The sequence below is a fragment of the Nyctereutes procyonoides genome, unplaced genomic scaffold (assembly GCF_905146905.1).
Source record: "Nyctereutes procyonoides isolate TBG_1078 unplaced genomic scaffold, NYPRO_anot_genome, whole genome shotgun sequence".
Lineage (NCBI taxonomy): Eukaryota > Metazoa > Chordata > Mammalia > Carnivora > Canidae > Nyctereutes > Nyctereutes procyonoides.
The window spans coordinates 24,673,019-24,690,351 of record NW_026575132.1 but is presented as its reverse complement, the minus strand read 5'-3'; the positions used below and the strand labels follow the sequence as shown (position 1 = coordinate 24,690,351).

The 17,333-nt window shown below is 55.5% G+C and overlaps 1 protein-coding gene across 1 annotated transcript in view; it reads left to right on the top strand.

Annotated features, from left to right (window-relative positions):
• The window catches only part of TNS1 (tensin 1), a 229,151-nt gene extending 213,430 nt beyond the window's left edge, over positions 1–15,721 (top strand). Inside the window, 9 exon segments of the mRNA XM_055345038.1 lie at positions 2,162–2,248; positions 2,998–3,129; positions 3,479–3,571; positions 4,229–4,306; positions 6,135–6,206; positions 6,433–6,601; positions 7,334–7,402; positions 7,840–7,872; positions 10,943–15,721. Of these exon segments, the coding sequence (XP_055201013.1) occupies positions 2,162–2,248; positions 2,998–3,129; positions 3,479–3,571; positions 4,229–4,306; positions 6,135–6,206; positions 6,433–6,601; positions 7,334–7,402; positions 7,840–7,872; positions 10,943–11,087 (878 nt within the window). The 3' untranslated portion in view covers positions 11,088–15,721.
• The last annotated feature ends 1,612 nt before the right edge of the window (positions 15,722–17,333 follow it).

The window sequence follows — 17,333 nt, the reverse complement described above, 5'->3', positions numbered from 1 at the left end:
GAGTCTCGTTCCTTCCCTGAAGCCCATGCACGTTCACACACTGAATTCTTCACTCAACCCCCATAACGGGGCACATCCCCCCTCCGTGCAGAGGGCTCCTTCTCTAAACACAAAGGTCAAGGCCTCAGCTGATTTGCAGCCTCTCAGCCAGACCTGGAACGTGACTGTTGCCCAGTGGCTCCGGAGCTCTGGGGCATTCGAGGAAGGGTTAGAATGTTTCGGGCAGCCTGGGGTGGGCCTCCCGCTGCCTAGATTCTCCGTGTGATGCTCTGGGGTCCTGCCCTGAGCCGGCCGGCCAGGGGCACCTACAGCGACCCCGTGTGCCCCTGCTTCCTGCTGCCCACCAGAGACATCTGGTTCCCAGCCCCTCTTTTGGAGGATGGAAAACTTCTAGTAGTTGGGACATTTCCTGTTTCCCACCATCTTCCCTGCTTAAAATAGCACTGGAGTCAACACAGGAAGGCACACGGGGCTGCAGCCGCCGCTGACAGCTCATTAGGCCCCAGCAGCAGAGGGGCCAGGGCTCCCGAGCTGGGCCAGAGGCAGCTTGCGGCGCTTGCGGCCCAGCTGCCCAGCCCAGAGGCCCCCCTCCGCGCACAGCTGCCAGGAAAGGGAGCCGGCCTGTCCCCGTGCCGTCCCCCCAGTGGCCCATCCCAGGGGCCGAGCGCAGCGTTACTGACAAGTGGAAGTTGCTGGGCGCACACTCTAACTCGGGTCTCAGGTCTGCGCCGCCACCTTCATAGCATCGTGAGCACAGACTCCCACGGTCCCAGCTTCTCTCTGAAGAAAGGACGGGAAAGGAACATGTGGAATTGGGATCTTCCTTTCTCCCTCTGTCCTCCACCCCCATTTTGTTTCTTTGGTCCCAGGAGATGAAGGAAGAGCTTGGAGAGCGAGGGCCACACTCCTAATACCCAGACACGGAAGACAAGGTGTAGCTGGCATGGAATTGGCGGCTGCGTTTTCTTACCTGGGAAGGTCTTAGAGGAGCCTTTCTGAGGACCACCTGTGTGATTTGGGCAGGTCCTTCTCCCTCTCCGAGCCTACCTTCCCTCATTTGTAAAGTTAAGTGATTGGACTGGATGCTCTCTGAGCATCTTCCAGAATGTGTAGGAAGCATCTCTGGTCAGCAGAGGGTCTGGGTGAGGGTCATTTGCCAGGGAAGTGGGGTATGTGACCCCTAGTAGAGAGCCTCTAGGCCACCTCCTCCTCTGTTCCAGGGCAGGGCTGATTTTTTTTTCTTTTTTTTCTTTTTTTTTTTGTGTGTGACACAGACCACGGGCTCTCCAAAGAGGACGCGGAGGGCGGGTGCTTGGGGAGAAGCGATGGACATGCATCTTTCTTCCCTCAACTTTGAGGTTGTTCTGACAAAGTTGGGAAATTCATCTTGTGGAGAAAGAGGCCCGGAAGGTGTGGTGCCTGAGCCTGTGGGAGAGAAGCTGCAGGAAGGGTTTAGTCCAAATCTTCTGGAGAAAGGAGCAAGATGGGGTGCAGGAAGGGCTTTCCTCGGCTCCACGAAAATGCTGTGCCAGGCTCTTCGACAGGAGAGCAGCTCTGTGATGCACGGCAGCTGGCAGGAGATGGGAAGGGTGGGCAGGCCACTCAGGGTCCCCGCCGGCAGTCCTCTGATCGTGCCTGAAGACCCTGCCTTTCTGTGCTAGTTTCTGTGCCTGCCTTAAAAAGTACCACACCCTTGGTGGCTTAAGACAACAGAATTTAATCCTTCACGGGCTGGAGGCTAGAAGTCCAAAGTCAAGGTTCTGGCAGGGTTGGTTCCTTCTGGAAGCTCGAGGGAGACTCTATTCAAGGCCTTCTTCTTAGCTTCTTGTGGTTTGCTGGCAATCCAGCAAGGGATCCCCCCAGAATGGGATCCCTTGGCTTGTAGATGTGTCCCTCCGTCTCTGCCTCCGTCTTCATGGCTCTCTTGTGTGTCTCTCTGTCTCTTCCCCTCTTCTGATAAGGACGTCCGTCATCTTGGATTGGAGCCCACTCTAATCCAGCATGAGCTCATCGTACCTTAATTATATCTGCAGAGACCCTATTTCCGAATAAGGACACGCTCACAGGCCCCTGGGCTTAGGGCTTCGACATACCTTTTTGTTGGGGGGCGGGGGATGCATTTCAACCCATCACACTGTTTCTCTCTCTGCATCTCTCTCAGACAACAGCCCCGAGACGCGGGCCAAAGTGAAGTTTGTCCAGGACACTTCCAAGTATTGGTACAAGCCTGAGATCTCCAGAGAGCAGGGTGAGTCCTGGTTGGCACCGAGGGTCCCGTGGCCCATCAGAGGTCACGGCTGGCTGCCGCAGGCCACGTCGGCCTCGGGCAAGGAACACAGGCAGACTCCCTCCTTCTTGCAGTACGTGGTGGTCACAGGGAGGGGCTGGGCTCGAGGTCAGGCCGTGAGAGGCACCTCCCCATGGTGAAGTGTGGGGGAGCAGAAGCAGGGTTTGCAGACCTAGGTAGGGTCCTTAACAGCAGCACAGTCTGGACTTTCCAAGCGGAGTAAAACGCCAGCCGAGGTAATAGCAAATCTTAGCTCTCTAGCTACGTGAGGTGGGAGATTTTTGCACATTTTACAGAAAAAAACAAAGTCAGCATGGTGGGGCTTGAGACAAGGCCCACCTCAGGCTCCCAAGGAAGGTCTGTGTGGATGGAAGACAGGCGCTGGCCGTGGGGTCGAATCTGCACCGCTGCCCGTTTTTGTAGCTACCGTTTTCGTGCAGCGCGCCGTGTCCATTCGCTTACGTGTCACGTGTGGCTGCTTTTGTGCTGCCGTAGCAGAGTCCAGAACTTGCAGTAGAGGCTGCATGGCCTGCGAGGCCTGAAGTGTTTACTACCTGGCTATTTACAGAAGACGCTTGCCTACTGTAGCGTCGGAGGACCCTTACATTCAAACTCAAGAACGAGATTCCATAGGCCTGAGGAGTCTTAAGTAAGGCCATGGCCATCAGTGTCTTCTCTCTTCCTCTCTCCTCATCCCCTTCCCATCCCAGCCATCGCACTCCTCAAGGACCAGGAGCCAGGGGCCTTCATCATCCGCGACAGCCACTCCTTCCGAGGGGCCTACGGGCTGGCCATGAAGGTGTCTTCTCCGCCTCCGACCATCATGCAGCAGAATAAGAAAGGTAGCACCCTCACCTCGAGCAGGGTGCAGGACCAGGTGGTCTGTCCAGCCTCCTCGGAGCCTGAGGTGCTCAAGGACCCAGTGACCAGCAGGGGAGCTGGTCCCTGCCGAGTCAGACTCTTCAGGCAAACGAGTCCTGGGCCTGGTGGTGGTTGGGGCCAGAGCACGAGGAAGCAGAATTGTCGGGACTCTGTGGTTGTGTTTGCTTGAGTAGTGGTCTCTGCATTCTGGGGTTCTGGCCGTTGCTCCCATCACAGAACCCCACACGGGGAAGGGGTAAAGCGCTGTTGGCAGGGGTGGGAGGGCGCCAGGAGAAGTGCTCAAGCCTCATGTCTTTCTCTTCATCCCAGGGGACATGACCCATGAGCTGGTGAGACATTTCCTGATAGAGACCGGCCCCAGAGGAGTCAAGCTCAAGGGGTGCCCCAATGAGCCAAACTTTGGTGAGCTGTCCCCCGCCTTCGGCTCCACAGCCTGCCTGCTGAGTCTCGGGCTGGCCCTGGTCCCCCTTGTCATAGATCAGTGAACAGTGGCCTCCTGTCCTGTGTACTGTGCCTGCTTGACGCTGCCAAATTCGTCCCACCCCATGGGAATGCGTTATTGTTAGCGTTGGCACAACCACCGTTAACAACCGCCTTTATCGATGACCCCTCCTGTGTGAAAGTCACTCTTCGGGAACCTAATATTACTTCTGGTCTCATAACAATCCTGCTTGGTGGGTGTTATGGTCCCATTTTACACGTGAGGCTCACAGAAGGTAGACTTACCCATGGAACACGGAGCTAACAGGTGACTGAGCCGGGATTTGATCCCGGGATTCTCTGATACTTCTGCTGTGCGGTCCTGAGAGCGGCCCCAGCAGCCAGAAGAACTGAGGGGTTGTCTAGAAGGGAAACCTCGTGGCTGCTGGAGTGAGCCTCTGGAAGCTTCTCCCTTAGATCTTGCTGACAAAGGGGGTGGATTTTCGACTTTACTGGTGGGATGAGGGAGAGGTGATAAAGAAGCTGGAGATTACGGATAGCGGGGTGGGGTGTCTGGGCTCCGCATCACCCTGGCTGCTCCCTGTGACACTGCCCCTGACGTGCTGTCTCCTCTTACAGGGTCTCTCTCTGCCCTGGTCTACCAGCATTCCATCATCCCACTGGCTCTGCCCTGTAAGCTGGTCATTCCAAACCGAGGTAGGAACGTGAGACTCCTTGCTCTCCAAGTGCGTCTTTGAGCTGGCCTCCTCCTTGTGAGAGTCCACTGTGCCAGCTGCTCCAGAACGTGCGCCAGGGTTGGAGGACATGTGTCATTTTGCCAACCCAGGGAAATTCAAAACTATTCTCCTCCCTCCCACCCTGCATCACCTCCCGCCCCTTAAAAAAGAAGGAAAAGTTATTTAAAAGACTTAACTCCAGGAATACACATAATTGACTTACCAGATTGTTCTGGAAAATTCTCTGGTGGTTTTTAGGAATTCTTTTCCTGAATCTTCAGAATACGCCCAGAGGAGGCACGAGAAGTAAGAGACGGTCACGGGGAGGACCATGTCTGGAGGATGAGATGGGCGTTGGTGGGCGGGGTTCAGGGGAGGGGGTGCGGAAGGCAGATTTAGGTCATGGGGATGTTGCCCAGGTGTTGGAGGTTGGTGTGATAAAGAGGACGGAGCACACTCTGAGGAAGAGGTGGCTGGGCTCTACATGGCGTGGGCCAAGATGGGGGCCAAGATGTTCCTGGAGTCCCCACAGTCTGCTTGGCTGTGAGGGTGTTCTCTGACGGAGGGGATATAGAGCTGGTGGGAAGTATTAATGGAACCCAAGAGCCTCAGGACCTAGAGGTGAGAATTTGAGTGGGACACCATGCCTCGCAAGGAGACTTTAGTGTCTCTCAGAGAAGCCTTCCAGCTTTGGAGGATGGCAAATGGACATCTAAGACTCCTCACAGTGCAGGCTTCGGGTCACCCAGCCCCACGTACAGGGGCCCATGCAAGGGGAATTATGCTCGGCCCTATCGAGGTCTAGGAATTGGAAACTCGCTACCTTCTCCCCATCCTCTTTGTTTAAAAATAGGAGGTTCAGAAGTGTCTCTGGGACTTCCTTCCAGTTTCTCTCGGAGCTCCTGGGGTTATGCCCACACACAAAACCCCCAATAGTATAATAGTATTTCACAATTTCTACATATCCAACTCAATTCATTGAATTATTATGATAATTAACCAACATTATTAATTTAGAAGTTCAAGTACACCTTAAGTAGTGTTATTAACCCCACAATTTGAACACCAACTATAGTTCTATGAAACTTAGGCAAGTAGTTTAGCAATTATAAAACTTTGATCTTTACATCGTTTAAAATGGTGCTTCTCAAAGTATGGTTCCCAGACCTGCAGCACTGGCACCCCTTCCCAGGAATTAAAATACAAATACTTCCCTTGTTAAAAACGCAAATACTCCCAAGCCCCATCTAATGAGAAACTCTGGGGTGGGGCCCAGGGATCTGTGTTTTAATAAGCCTGCACACCAAAGTCTGGGAAACACCGGTGCAAAAATACCCCGTTCTTGTTAATATTGAAATTATACTTGTGCTGCGTTAATGGCTTGATGAATTAGGGCATTCATCGATCTAAAAGACACATCAATGCAAAACGATAACAGCGACATCCATTGCCACTTGAAGTCCTGGTTTATGCCAGGCACTGGGCTCACACTGTACTTGGAACGTCTCAAAAACCCAACAAAATGGGTACTATTACATCTCCATTTTATAGCTACTTGGCAAATGCTGGGGCGAGGGTCTGAACCCCACGTTGTTGGATTCCAGAGCTCTCAACCCGTGTGCTGAATATTTACAGTAATCATTGGAATGTTCAGACTGGACACACACGTCCCAACTGCCAGGGCCTGTTATGAAAAGCAGTATCCATTGCACAAAGTATTTGCAGGGCTTGCCTGAGGCCCAGCCAAACTTGTGCTACTTTCCAGCTCTAGAGTTTTAATTACCAGCTGAATTAAATTTTTGTCTCAGACCCCACAGATGAATCGAAAGATAGCTCGGGCCCTGCCAACTCAACCACTGATCTGCTGAAGCAAGGGGCAGGTGAGTGGCCACCCCAGACTGGATCCCCACCCAGGCCTTTCCTCTTGCCTGTCCTACCCCTTCCTACAGACCCAAATATCTCTGGGCAGTCTACATTTCTCTGTGCAGATGCCTGGCCTGAGGCTGGCCTAAAATTCATAAATTCCTTCCCCCAAAGAGCTGACTTGAGGTGTTATCCCCATCTACTCCAGCCCCCATAACTCCTCTTTGGGTGGGTTTATTCCAGCCTGCAACGTGCTCTTCGTCAACTCTGTGGACATGGAGTCACTCACTGGGCCGCAGGCCATCTCCAAAGCTGCTTCTGAGACACTGGCTGCTGACCCCACACCAGCTGCCACCATCGTTCACTTCAAAGTTTCTGCCCAGGGAATTACACTGACTGACAACCAGAGAAAGTAAGGCTCTTCTACTTGCTTCCATATTGGACTCTCTTTCCCTGTGACCCGTCTATCTACTTACCCACCCACTTACCATTCATTCCCTGTATTCATCTATCTACCCACTTAGCCATCTGCCTACCCACACATGCATCCATCTATCCACCTGCCCACTCATCCATCTACCTATCCACTCTTCCATCCACTCATCCATCCTTCTATCTGACTACCCATCCATCCACTTGCTCATCCACTCACCAGTTGATCCACTCATTCCTGCATCCATTCATGCTCCATTTATCCTCTCCACCCATTTATCCCATCACCCATTTATATCTCTATTCATCCATTTATCTGTTCATCCATCCATCTTTCCTTCTACAAATGTGCCTGCATTGAGCACACAGCCATAAATGCATAAAAGTGCTTGCTTTCTGGAGCAGAGCCTTTCCTCTCAGGCTCTCCCTCCTGCTTCTTTCCTTCCTCCCCCAAGGTTTGCTCATTTTCTCATTCTTCAATACCAATTTGTTCTTTCTTTTCCTAGTTACTAACATTTGGGACGTGTTTCAATGACACATTTATCTCTCCCCATGCATTGCTTATATGAGCAGCCCAGGCTGTCTTGCTTCTAAGGGGAAGGCTGGGTCAGCCGGTGACAGCCACACATGGTGGCCTGACCTGCAAAGGGAAGGTGGGAAAGAGTGGCCACTTCGGTGCTCATTCTCTGTTCATCTGATATCTGTGCCACAGGCTCTTCTTCAGACGACACTACCCCCTCAACACTGTCACCTTCTGTGACCTGGATCCTCAGGAGAGAAAGTAAGTCTCTTGCAGACACCTTCTCTCCCGCCTATTTCTGTAATTCTAAGGCCTGTGTGTGTGTGTGTGTGTGTACACGCGCGGGCGTATATCCTTGGTCTGCATGTGTCTGTGAGACCATGAGTAATTGTGTTGGGTAGCTTTTTGAGTTTTTCCCACCACAAATTTAGAGCCCCTCCCAGGGACTGGAATGCTTGCTTCCATGTCCTTTGCCATATCCTTGACCTTGAATCTGCTTCTCTTCACACCGGGGAGAGCTCCTTGGGAGACAGGCCATGGTGTCCGTTGAAGCCTCCCCTGCATGATCTTTGGCAGCTCCCGTCCCGCTGGAACGGGGTCTCCCTTGCCCTCCTGCAGGAGGCCTGGGCATGCACAGGGCTGAGTCCTGGGGGGAAGAAATTGTAGTGATTTACGCTGTGGCATCTTTCTCTCCACAGGTGGATGAAGACAGAGGGAGGTGTCCCTGCTAAGTAAGTGTGTCTTCTCCCTCCGCCCCAGCTGGCTGCATCTTGGGGAGGCTTAGAACCAGGGACCGGGGGTAGGCAAAGGGCAGCAAAGGCCTTTGTGCTGGTGTCAGTCAGCATTGGAGAGAGCTTGGCCAGGCAGCCGGGTCTTCTGCATTTTCCTCCCTCGAGGCTGGAGGCTCAGCTTCCAGTCTTGTTGCTTTGCCTCTCCCGGGACCAGACCAGCAGGGACCTGAGAAGTGGGCAGAAAGCTGGCAGTTATATTGGAGGCAGTGGCCACGGGGCAGGGGGCTGTTTGAATGGTCTCTCTGCCCCAATCCTGGCTTCCTTCATTGCTAGTCTCACGCTTGGTGAGCTGTGAATCCCGTGGCTGGGCTCCACCTCCTCATCATAGCTCGGGAGCCCAGAAGGTCCAGATTTCGGGGATAGACCAGGGACTTTTAGCTGAGTCTTCGGAAACCCCTCCAGCATTTCCCAAGTGCCTGCAGGGAACGCAGCCCCAGGATGATTCAGACGGACCAGGGGGCTGACTCTGCCCTCGGGAGGCTTAACATTGGTGCAGCCGATACAAGTGTATCAACCCACTAACTTGTACAGTGGTTTTCAAACCATGTGCCAAGGAACCCGAGGATCCTCAGGTTACAGCTCAGGCCTTAGGAAGGAAGGAAAACTGTCACGATTGGCAGTTATTTACCGGTAGGAATCAGGGTTTTCTCAGTGTCATGAAACCGAAGCCAAGTGTAGGAATAACCCGAGTACCGCCGCTGACGTGAGACTGGCATTATGGCCTGTGAGTCCACAGTTTACTTTATCTGAGTCATCCAAACAGGCCCATTTTTTTCTCACTGATTGACTATAATAGGTAAATGTCTTGAGGTTGAGTAGATACACGTGTGGCCACAAATCCTGCTGTCACCTTTATGTATTTGGACTTCATGTAAGATTGCTTTAGAAAAGGCAAACCTTCACTGTTAAAAAAACATTAAATCTCCTGTTTGAGACACACCCCAGAAGGTACAAAGCACGGCTGTGTGTTGGTGTAACAAAGGAGAGCACATCTAGGCCGGGAGCGATTTGGGGAGGTTTGGGAAAAAAACTATTATTTTAAAAATGGGTCTTAAAAGACAGTACACTTTGGACAGAAGTAGGTGTGGGGATAGGAGGCAATTTCAAGGGGCTGGGCAGGCATGGCCACCCAACCGGAGGCTCCCTGAGGGCAGGACTGTGTTGCATGGGAGGGGTGATAAGTATTTGTCAAATGAAAAAATTTGAGGAAGGAGGCAGGCAGGACACAGCGGGGAGGCATAGGGAAGTCACCCTGGTCAGAAAAGGATATTGTTCAGCTGTAGACAGTTGGCACCATCCAGAGGGGCTGTGTGGGATAGAGGGGACCTCACCTTGCCCAAGGTCACATAAAGAACCAGCAGCCCAGCTGAAAGGAGGAGCTAGGTGTCCAGCCATCTCGAAGCATGCCTCCACCTACCTGGGCCTGCTTTGAGTTCCCAGGGTCAATAGCGTCTCTGAGTCCCTGACCCAGCCAGGCAGGCCAGAGCTTTGTGTTTGAGGAAGGACTCGTGCTCACTCACCCCTGGGTCCCACGATGGGGAGATGGGTCAGGGACAGAGGCGGGCTAGTCCCAGGCCTGGAAATCATTCTCCTCATTCTGGAGCTGGTTGTGTGCTGAGCTTCCTGCTGACACAGGCCTTGGGGCCTTGATCTCAGGGCAGAGGCCCAGGAGGGCCTGGCTCAGGCAGGGACTGGGAAGAGGCATGTGAAGAGCCTGGGGCCCCAGATTTAAGGAGGCACTTGTTCTCGGATTCTTGCAAATGCTCCTCCCTGCCCTGGGGCTAAGGTCTCTTGCCTGGATCCATTCCCCCCCCACCTCCCCGCCACGCCCCCAGCCGAGAAAGGACTTGGCAGTTGTTGAACCGGCCCTGGGAGCCAGGAAGCTGAAATAAACAGCAGTGAGGGCAGGCGGGCCATGTTTAGGCTGGTGAGGTTGGCTGGCTCTCCACCTTGGCAGAACCAGGCAGCCAGAGCTGGCTCGCTGTGGGCCCCTCTCGGAGCCACTCCGCCCTCCTCCCTCATTGGCCTCCACTGCACAGAGGAGCCTGAGCGAGCCTGGAAGGGAGGGGAGGTCCTGGGGATTGGTCCATGGACCCAGGCATCCATCCCCTTCACTTGGGCAGGCCATTACCCCCAGACCTTTGGCCCTAGCCGTTCCCGGCCTCTGAAACCACACTGGCGAGAGCAAAGCTGTAGGAGGCCTTGTGCGTACGTGTGTGCGCGTGTATACGTGTGTGTAAACATGTGCGTGCGGCTGGTGGCAAGCAGGACCCAACGCTGCTAATTTTAGCTGTTGTGGTCCAGTCCTGGGGAGAGGGGTTTCCATCGGCATCTCCAGCTGTCCCGATTTCCCCATCTCGCTCTAATTAGCAATGGGCCGACTGGGAGGGGACCTGGGCTCACATTCTGTTCTCTGCTCATATTTTTAACTCTGTTTTGCACAGAGAATGCCAGGTCACTGCAGCCTGGTGCTGGGAGTGGGGGTGGGGAGGAACAGGTGTGGGGTCGCCCGTCCCCTCCCATTCTCTGGAGCCCAGGAGAAGTGAGTGTGAGGGGGGTGGTGACCCCTTGTCCTTTTGTCTCCCTGGCCCTCTCTGAGGAGGCCACGCGCTTTGACAGGCAGACAGTTTTAGTGTCGTGTGCCAGAATAGTCGGGGAGGGGTGGGGCTGGGAAGGACGGAGAAGCCCGCCTAGGAATGTCCCCATTTTATTTTTGGTCTCCTCCCCACCTCTTACTGTCCAGTCTCATCATATGCCTCCGACTCCTCCTGCCCCCGCTCCTCAAAGGGGAATGGCTGCCTACCCCAGGACCAGTGTCACTGTCATCTCCAGGACCTGGCTCTCTGGGGGTGGAAGAGACAGGATTCCCTCCTGTGCCTGCAGGGAGAGGTGGGAGGCTGGGGACAGGCTTGGAGGAGGAGCTCACTCCCCTGGGCAGCAGCTCTCCAGGCCTGGGCCCCCCTCCCCACCTTGCCTCACGCCCATCTCCCCTCTCCTGCCCACCCGGCAGACTCTTCGGCTTCGTGGCCCGGAAGCAGGGCAGCACCACGGACAACGCCTGCCACCTCTTCGCTGAGCTTGACCCCAACCAGCCCGCCTCTGCCATCGTCAACTTCGTCTCCAAGGTCATGCTGAGTGCCGGCCAGAAGAGATGAACGCCACCCCTCGCCCGGGGCCAGGGCAGTGGGGCTGGGGCGCGTGGGGAGGGGACCCGTGAATCCTGACCACCCTTGAATCCAGAAGGAGGACTTTGGGCCAATTTTGGAGAAGGAGAGAAGAAAGTGCAACGTGAGGAGGGGGAAGTGAATTGCGGAGGGGAAGGGGGGAGAGAGAGAGAGAGAAAGAAGGAAGAAGACGGAGGAGAATAACTTGGATTCCCCTGGGTAGACGGATACCGTGGGGCCCCCAAAGCCTCCACTGCTAACCAGGTCCCCCTAGCTCCCCCTCCCCTCCGAGAGGATGGAGCTCCTCAGAGGAGACACACCGACTCCTTGGGGTTCTATAATTTGGGAGTAAATGGAAAAGCTCTGTCTCCCTAACCCAACTGCTTTACAAGGAGAAATCAGATTGAGGGGATCCTTTTCTGGCCGCCTCTGGGGTAGATTGGCGAAGCAAAAAGAGCCAGCGTGGGACATCGGGTGGCCCAACTTTTGCCTTTGGGAGTCTGAGACCCGAGGTTCCTGAGGTCTCTGGACTCCGCCTCCGCTGTACAGTCTGTGTGGGTGTATATATGGGGCGTATGATGTGTCCACACCCACATCCTCACATACTGGTTTCCATGTGCCTCTCAGCCAGAGCTGTAAATGCGTATGCTCGTCTGCGCCCCACGTGTTTGCACACACACGTGCATACTGTCCAAAGAAGGTGAGATTTGGGGGTGACAGGGCAGCCCAGGGTGGGGACATACACGCCTGCTTCCCCAGGAGAACCCCAGATTATGGTCGCAGACTCTGGGTGCCTGCACCTGCTTCTAGAGGCCCTGGGTGCTGCCAGCGGCTTCTCAACAGAGACCCCAGCAGGAAGGGGCTGGCTGCCCAGCAGTTACACCCGTTTTGCTTCAGCCAGGAGCCTGGAGCTTTGGTGTCGGGAGGTGCAGATGTGCGTGTGCATAGCCACGGGGGAGAGATCCCTCCGGAGGGGCGGCTCTTGAGCTCTGCGGGTCTTCCCCAGGCGTGTGGCCCTGCGGCAGTAGGGGCAGGTCGCCCCGCCAGCTCCCGGCCGGCCCTCTGCCCGTTCCTGGGTTTCGCGGCCCAGCTCAGCCTTTCCTCACATCTGCCTATCTGCTTGGTGCCCTTCCAGGTGTGGGGGGGATTGGGCCTTGCTGCCTTGCCCTGCCCTGCCCTGTCCCTTGGGGTCCCCGTGTTGGAGCGTGCCCTGGGGAGCCTGCTTGTAAAAGCCCTGCCCAGTGAGCCCCGGGGGAGACTCCCCAAAGGCCTCGTGCTCCCCTGTGTGAGCGTTTCGGGCTCTGACATGGACCAGGCGGCCCAGGATGTCCTTAGCAGAGCTCCTGGGGCTGCTACCTGTGCCTCCCACATGGCCTACCTACAATGCCAAAGCCATGCTGGTCCCCCTCCTGCCTTGGTTTCCCTGTCGGAGCCTAGCTGCCCATGGAAGAGAAAGGCATGCGTTTAGGTCGGAGGGCCGAGAGTCCATGTGGGCAGTTGGGAAAGGCCCAGGCCGCCACCCAAGGACTCTAAGCCGGAATGGAGAATTCACCAGGACTCCAGTCTTGGGCGGCTTCTTAAGCCTATGGGATCCCCCAGAGAGAGGCATTGTACTGATATATAAATATATATAATATATATGTGAGACATACAGAATCTGTAAGCTAATAAAATATAAGAAAAGGTTAAAAAAAAAGAATAGGTAAATTGACAAGAAGTATTTATTGTTTTCCTATATTGCTTTATTGTCTCCCCGGGGATAAACCAATTCCCATCCCTTTTTTTGTGTATAAGTGAAGTCTGAAATGTGGGGGGGCCTTTATCCTTGGAGCGCGCAGGGTCTGCCGTCCTAGACGCTGCCCGGGGCTCGGTGCGGAGGGCTGCATGGGTGCTGTTCCCTTGGCTTCCCTATTTTCTGGCAAGCTGGGGGCACGGCAGCCGGCTCCCAGAGATACGGGGAGCCTCCCCCGCCCCCCACCCTGCACTGCAGGCCTGAGCAAGCAGGGGAGCCTGCGGGGGACAAGGGTGTGTGTAGCGGATGTGGGTGATGTGTGTGTCTTTTGTGTTTCTTTCTCCTCCAAGAGGCTGTATCTGTGCGGACGCTGTGTTTCAGGGAGCTGGAAAGGAGAGTGTCTGAGGGTGGGGAGCAGGATCCCCGCTTCCTAGAGATGGCAACCTTCTACTCGGTGATGGAGGGTCCTCCAAAGTGCTCTTCCTTCTGAGGCATTCAAGCCAGATCCCCAGATCTACCCCAGCCCCCATTCCCTACCTACCCCGACTCTCTTCCCAGATGGGAGATATTTCCTGCCGACCGTAAATACCTTCAGTCTCCCACTGGACGTGGCCCCGGGACTCGCCCCTCCTGGTCTGCGCGTCCTCTCCCTTCGGCCCCCCGGCCCCCGGGCCCCCAGATCCTGGGCCTTTACACGCGCTTTCCCACCGCCCACCGGCAGCCCCCACCCCCGAGTCAGGGCTGGCCCACCCCACTCAGGCCTGAGCCAGTGTGACCCTGGGAAGGACTGGGGGCATCCTGGGAAGCTGATCAGCTCCCTCCCTGGCATCCCTCTGGATGGAGCAGGTTTCCGGAAGAATCATGGGGAAGGGTACCCCAGTCTCCAAGTGGCCCTACCTTGGGGTCAGACACTGGTTGGGAGGACACTGGCTCCCCACGCCTCACAGGTTAGGTCTCTGCACCCCTGCGCGCACGCGCGCACACACACACACACAGCACTGCAGTATATTCTTGCCAAAGATTTCCTTTAAGAGAAAGCACTTTTAATCATTATTGTTATTATTGTGTAAATGTCTAGCCTTCTCTCTCCTCCCTCTCCCTCACCCCGTTTTGCTGTTACTGTGGAATCTGTCTGTCAGCCAGGAGAGCTGTCTGGTCTTGAAAACAGGCTGGCAGGACTAGGGTCTGGGGGAGGTTGGCAAGGAGGACCGGGAGGGGCAGGGGAAGCTTGCCGAGCGGGGTGCAGACGCCAGGCGGGCTCAGGCCCTGGCTCCTGCGCTCCAGCCAGCGTCGGAGGCCGGCCCGGGCCTCCCGGAGGCTGGCCTGTGTGGTGTCTGGAGGGAAGGGGCAGGGAAATGACATCTGTCCGTATCATGGAGAGAGCCCAGAGAGGCACAGGTGGAACAGGAGGTGAGGGCAGGCCTGGGAACAATGGAGAGGTGACCCCAGAGGGGAAATAGGAAGGAAGGGAGCATCTGGCCAACCTCCAGGGGAGCCTGGGTTGCCCCTGCCCTGCCGTCTTGGCTTCCTGGTCCCCGTGTCTAGCCCGGTGTTTGAGGGCCACGAACATGGTGTCCTAGGTTGGGGATGGGCCTTTTGACTCCCATCTTCATTGGAGTCTCTCCCCAGTAGGTCTGAGAACTCGTGGACTCCTTCTCCCTTGGGTTTTGAGGAGTCCCCATGTATCAGAGACTAGTAGGAAAGGGGTGGTGGCCGAGCGACCTGGTGGCCATAGGAGGCAGCAACCAACCCACAAGTGTGATCTTTACAAAGGGGCTCTCGGGATGGGGAGGTAGGGTACTCTGATGGGCCCGAGCCGAGGTCGGGCAGGCTCCTCCTGCCATGTGGGGTGTGTGGAGGCTTCTGGAAGTGGACCATCTATGACCTGAACGTTTGCCCACCTGCTCTGCCTCCCGGGTCCTCCCCCCTTCTTTGGCATTTCTCAACTACCGGCCCTGGGGAGGTCAAGTCGGTCAGTGCCCTGTCCATGGGCTGCCTCCCGCCCCTGCATCTCAGGGTCCTTGGAGAGGTTGGGGGCAGAGTCCCAGAGTCACTCTTCACCCAAGTCCAGGCCCCAGGCCCCTGAGACTGGAGCTCCTGGCCGGCGTGACACAGGATGTACACATAGGCGTGCGTGTGCGTGCGAGTGCGGGTGTCTATGTGTGTATATTTTGCCGATCTCTTTGGGAAACGTGGGGTTAGGGTCAAAGGTAGTAGGTGGGCGGTGGGATGTCCAGTTCAACACCACCCAGCAGTGAAAGAATTCAGGAGGGCCCCCGACTGGCGGAATCTCGGTATTGTGGATGGTGAGGACTGGCTCCGCCGGCTGGGGGGCTGGGGCTCGGGCATATCTGCCCCTTCCTGACTTCTCCGTCCTCGGGGGTCCAAGCCGTTGGAGGACTTCCGCGTGTGTCCCACACCTGGGCCCTTGCCAGCAGCGAGGGGATTGCGGACGGGTGTCCCCGGTTTGGTTTCTAATCAGTGTTAAACGGTTTGAGACTCTCCTTTGTGTCCGTGTTTGGTCTGCGTGCGAGAGTGAGCACACCTGTGTGTGCATGCCGCGTTTCCCCGTTTTCTCCCCTCCCTCCGACAAGCCGTTCATAGCAAATGTAAGAAATACCTTGCCACACCTGCCCGCCTCCTCTGCAGGAGAAACAGAGTAACCCGGCATCCTCCCCATCCCCTGGCTGTGTATTTATATAGATGGAAATATCCTTTCTATTTTGTATCGTCGTGCCTATAACCTCTGCCACCTTGTATAAACCCTGACCTGCGCTACTTCCCCTGGATATGAATGTATTGTACACCGACGCTGGCCCATCCTGTACAGCTGCTTTGTTTCTTTGCAACCCATTGTATGGCTTTATAAATGATAAAGCGAAAGAAAAACCTGTGCCTTTATCTTGCCGTGTTATTTGGGAAGGGGTCTGCTGAGTGTCCGGGCGAGCCTCGCCGCCCAGGCTCCGGGTGTGTGGTGGGCTTCGGGGCGTCTCTCGCACACAGCTCACCTGTAACCCTCCGAGCGGCTTCCCCACCGTCCGGGCCTCGTGATTCTGATTGCCGTGAGTTTTTCGTCTGGACTCTTTGAGCTAGGAGAGAAACTCAAACTGGTTTAAGGAAGAAAAAAAAGAAAAGAAAAAAAAAAGAAAAGAAAAGAGAACTGTGTTGGCCCACCCAACGTGAACAAGAGGTGAGGCAGGTCCAGCTGGATCCAGCAGCTCAAACGCTGGAATCATGAGTTTGTTTCCATCACTTGGTTCTGGGCTGGCCTAGTTTTCAGGCAGGCTCTGTCCCCCGGGTGGCACCACCACCTGCTCCGGCGTTTGGCCGCTTGGTGCTCCCAGTTTGCATCCCACTGGCACGGGAAGCCCCTGTACAGACTTCTCATTTTCCCTTAGTATTTTAAGCAACTATTAAATTCTGGGACAAGTGCTCTTAGGCTCGGATAGACCCTGCCTGGGTCATATGACCAACTCGGAACCAACTAGTCTGTGCAGAGCTGCCTCTCATAACTGCCTCTGGGGCTTTCTGGGCCACAGGGACAGCAGGTCCTGCACACCTGCCGTGGGCTGGGCATTGTCACCACTGAATTTTCTAACACATCCGGGAGATTGGTGTCAGGACATTAAAGTGACAAAGAAGGAAACCGAGTCTGTAAGCGGTCCCAGAGCTTCTAACTGGCAGAACTGGTACTTGCCCTCCTGGTGACAGCTGCATTTAGCAATCCCGCCAAGTGCCAGAGACGAGCTGAGCACGTATGTGTGTTTTCTCACGCACGTGTGCCCAGTGGGATGAGGGCTCTTCTGGTCCTCAGTTTACGGAGAAAGAAACTGAGCTTCAAAGACGTTGGGAGATTGCTCAGAATCACCACAAGCCTGGTGATTGGCAGAGCAGCCTGTGAACCCTAAAAACCTATGCCTTTCTTAGCTCACACCTCCTCGTTGGCTCTTAGGGTTTTGTCTGTGAGGGAAAGACTGACGAGTGAGGGGCAGAAAGGAGACCAAACTGATGGCATTGGGCAGACGGAGGGAGCTAGTGGGCTAGGTAGTCTGGCTGGCATCCCACGGAGGGGACCAGGGCTCCAGGTGTGTGAGCGGGAGGGCACTCTCTGATGCCACCCAGCTGTGGAGTGACATGGCTACCTTGGCAGGGCCTGGGGCAGGGGATGAGAGTGACAGGCTGGGGCCTGCAGGCTGGGCTCATCCAGCCGGGCTTTGAGGGAGGCAAGTGTGGGGGCCCAGCTGTGTCCCCGTGTGCCCTGAGGAGGAGGGGGGTGGTGAACAGGCTGCAGCAGGAGGGCTCCAGGGTGGGGACCTCAGTCCTCCAGACGCACCTTATCCTGAAGACTCTCTTCATTTCTTGTGCTGATGTGGCCCCTTGCACTTGTGCACCAGCATCAACCGGGAGCTTATTGGAAAGGCATCACCCCAGACCTGCCCACAGACCCCTCCAGGACACCCGCATGGGCACAGGTGTCCAAGCAGCCTGGCCCAGTGTCACCCGGC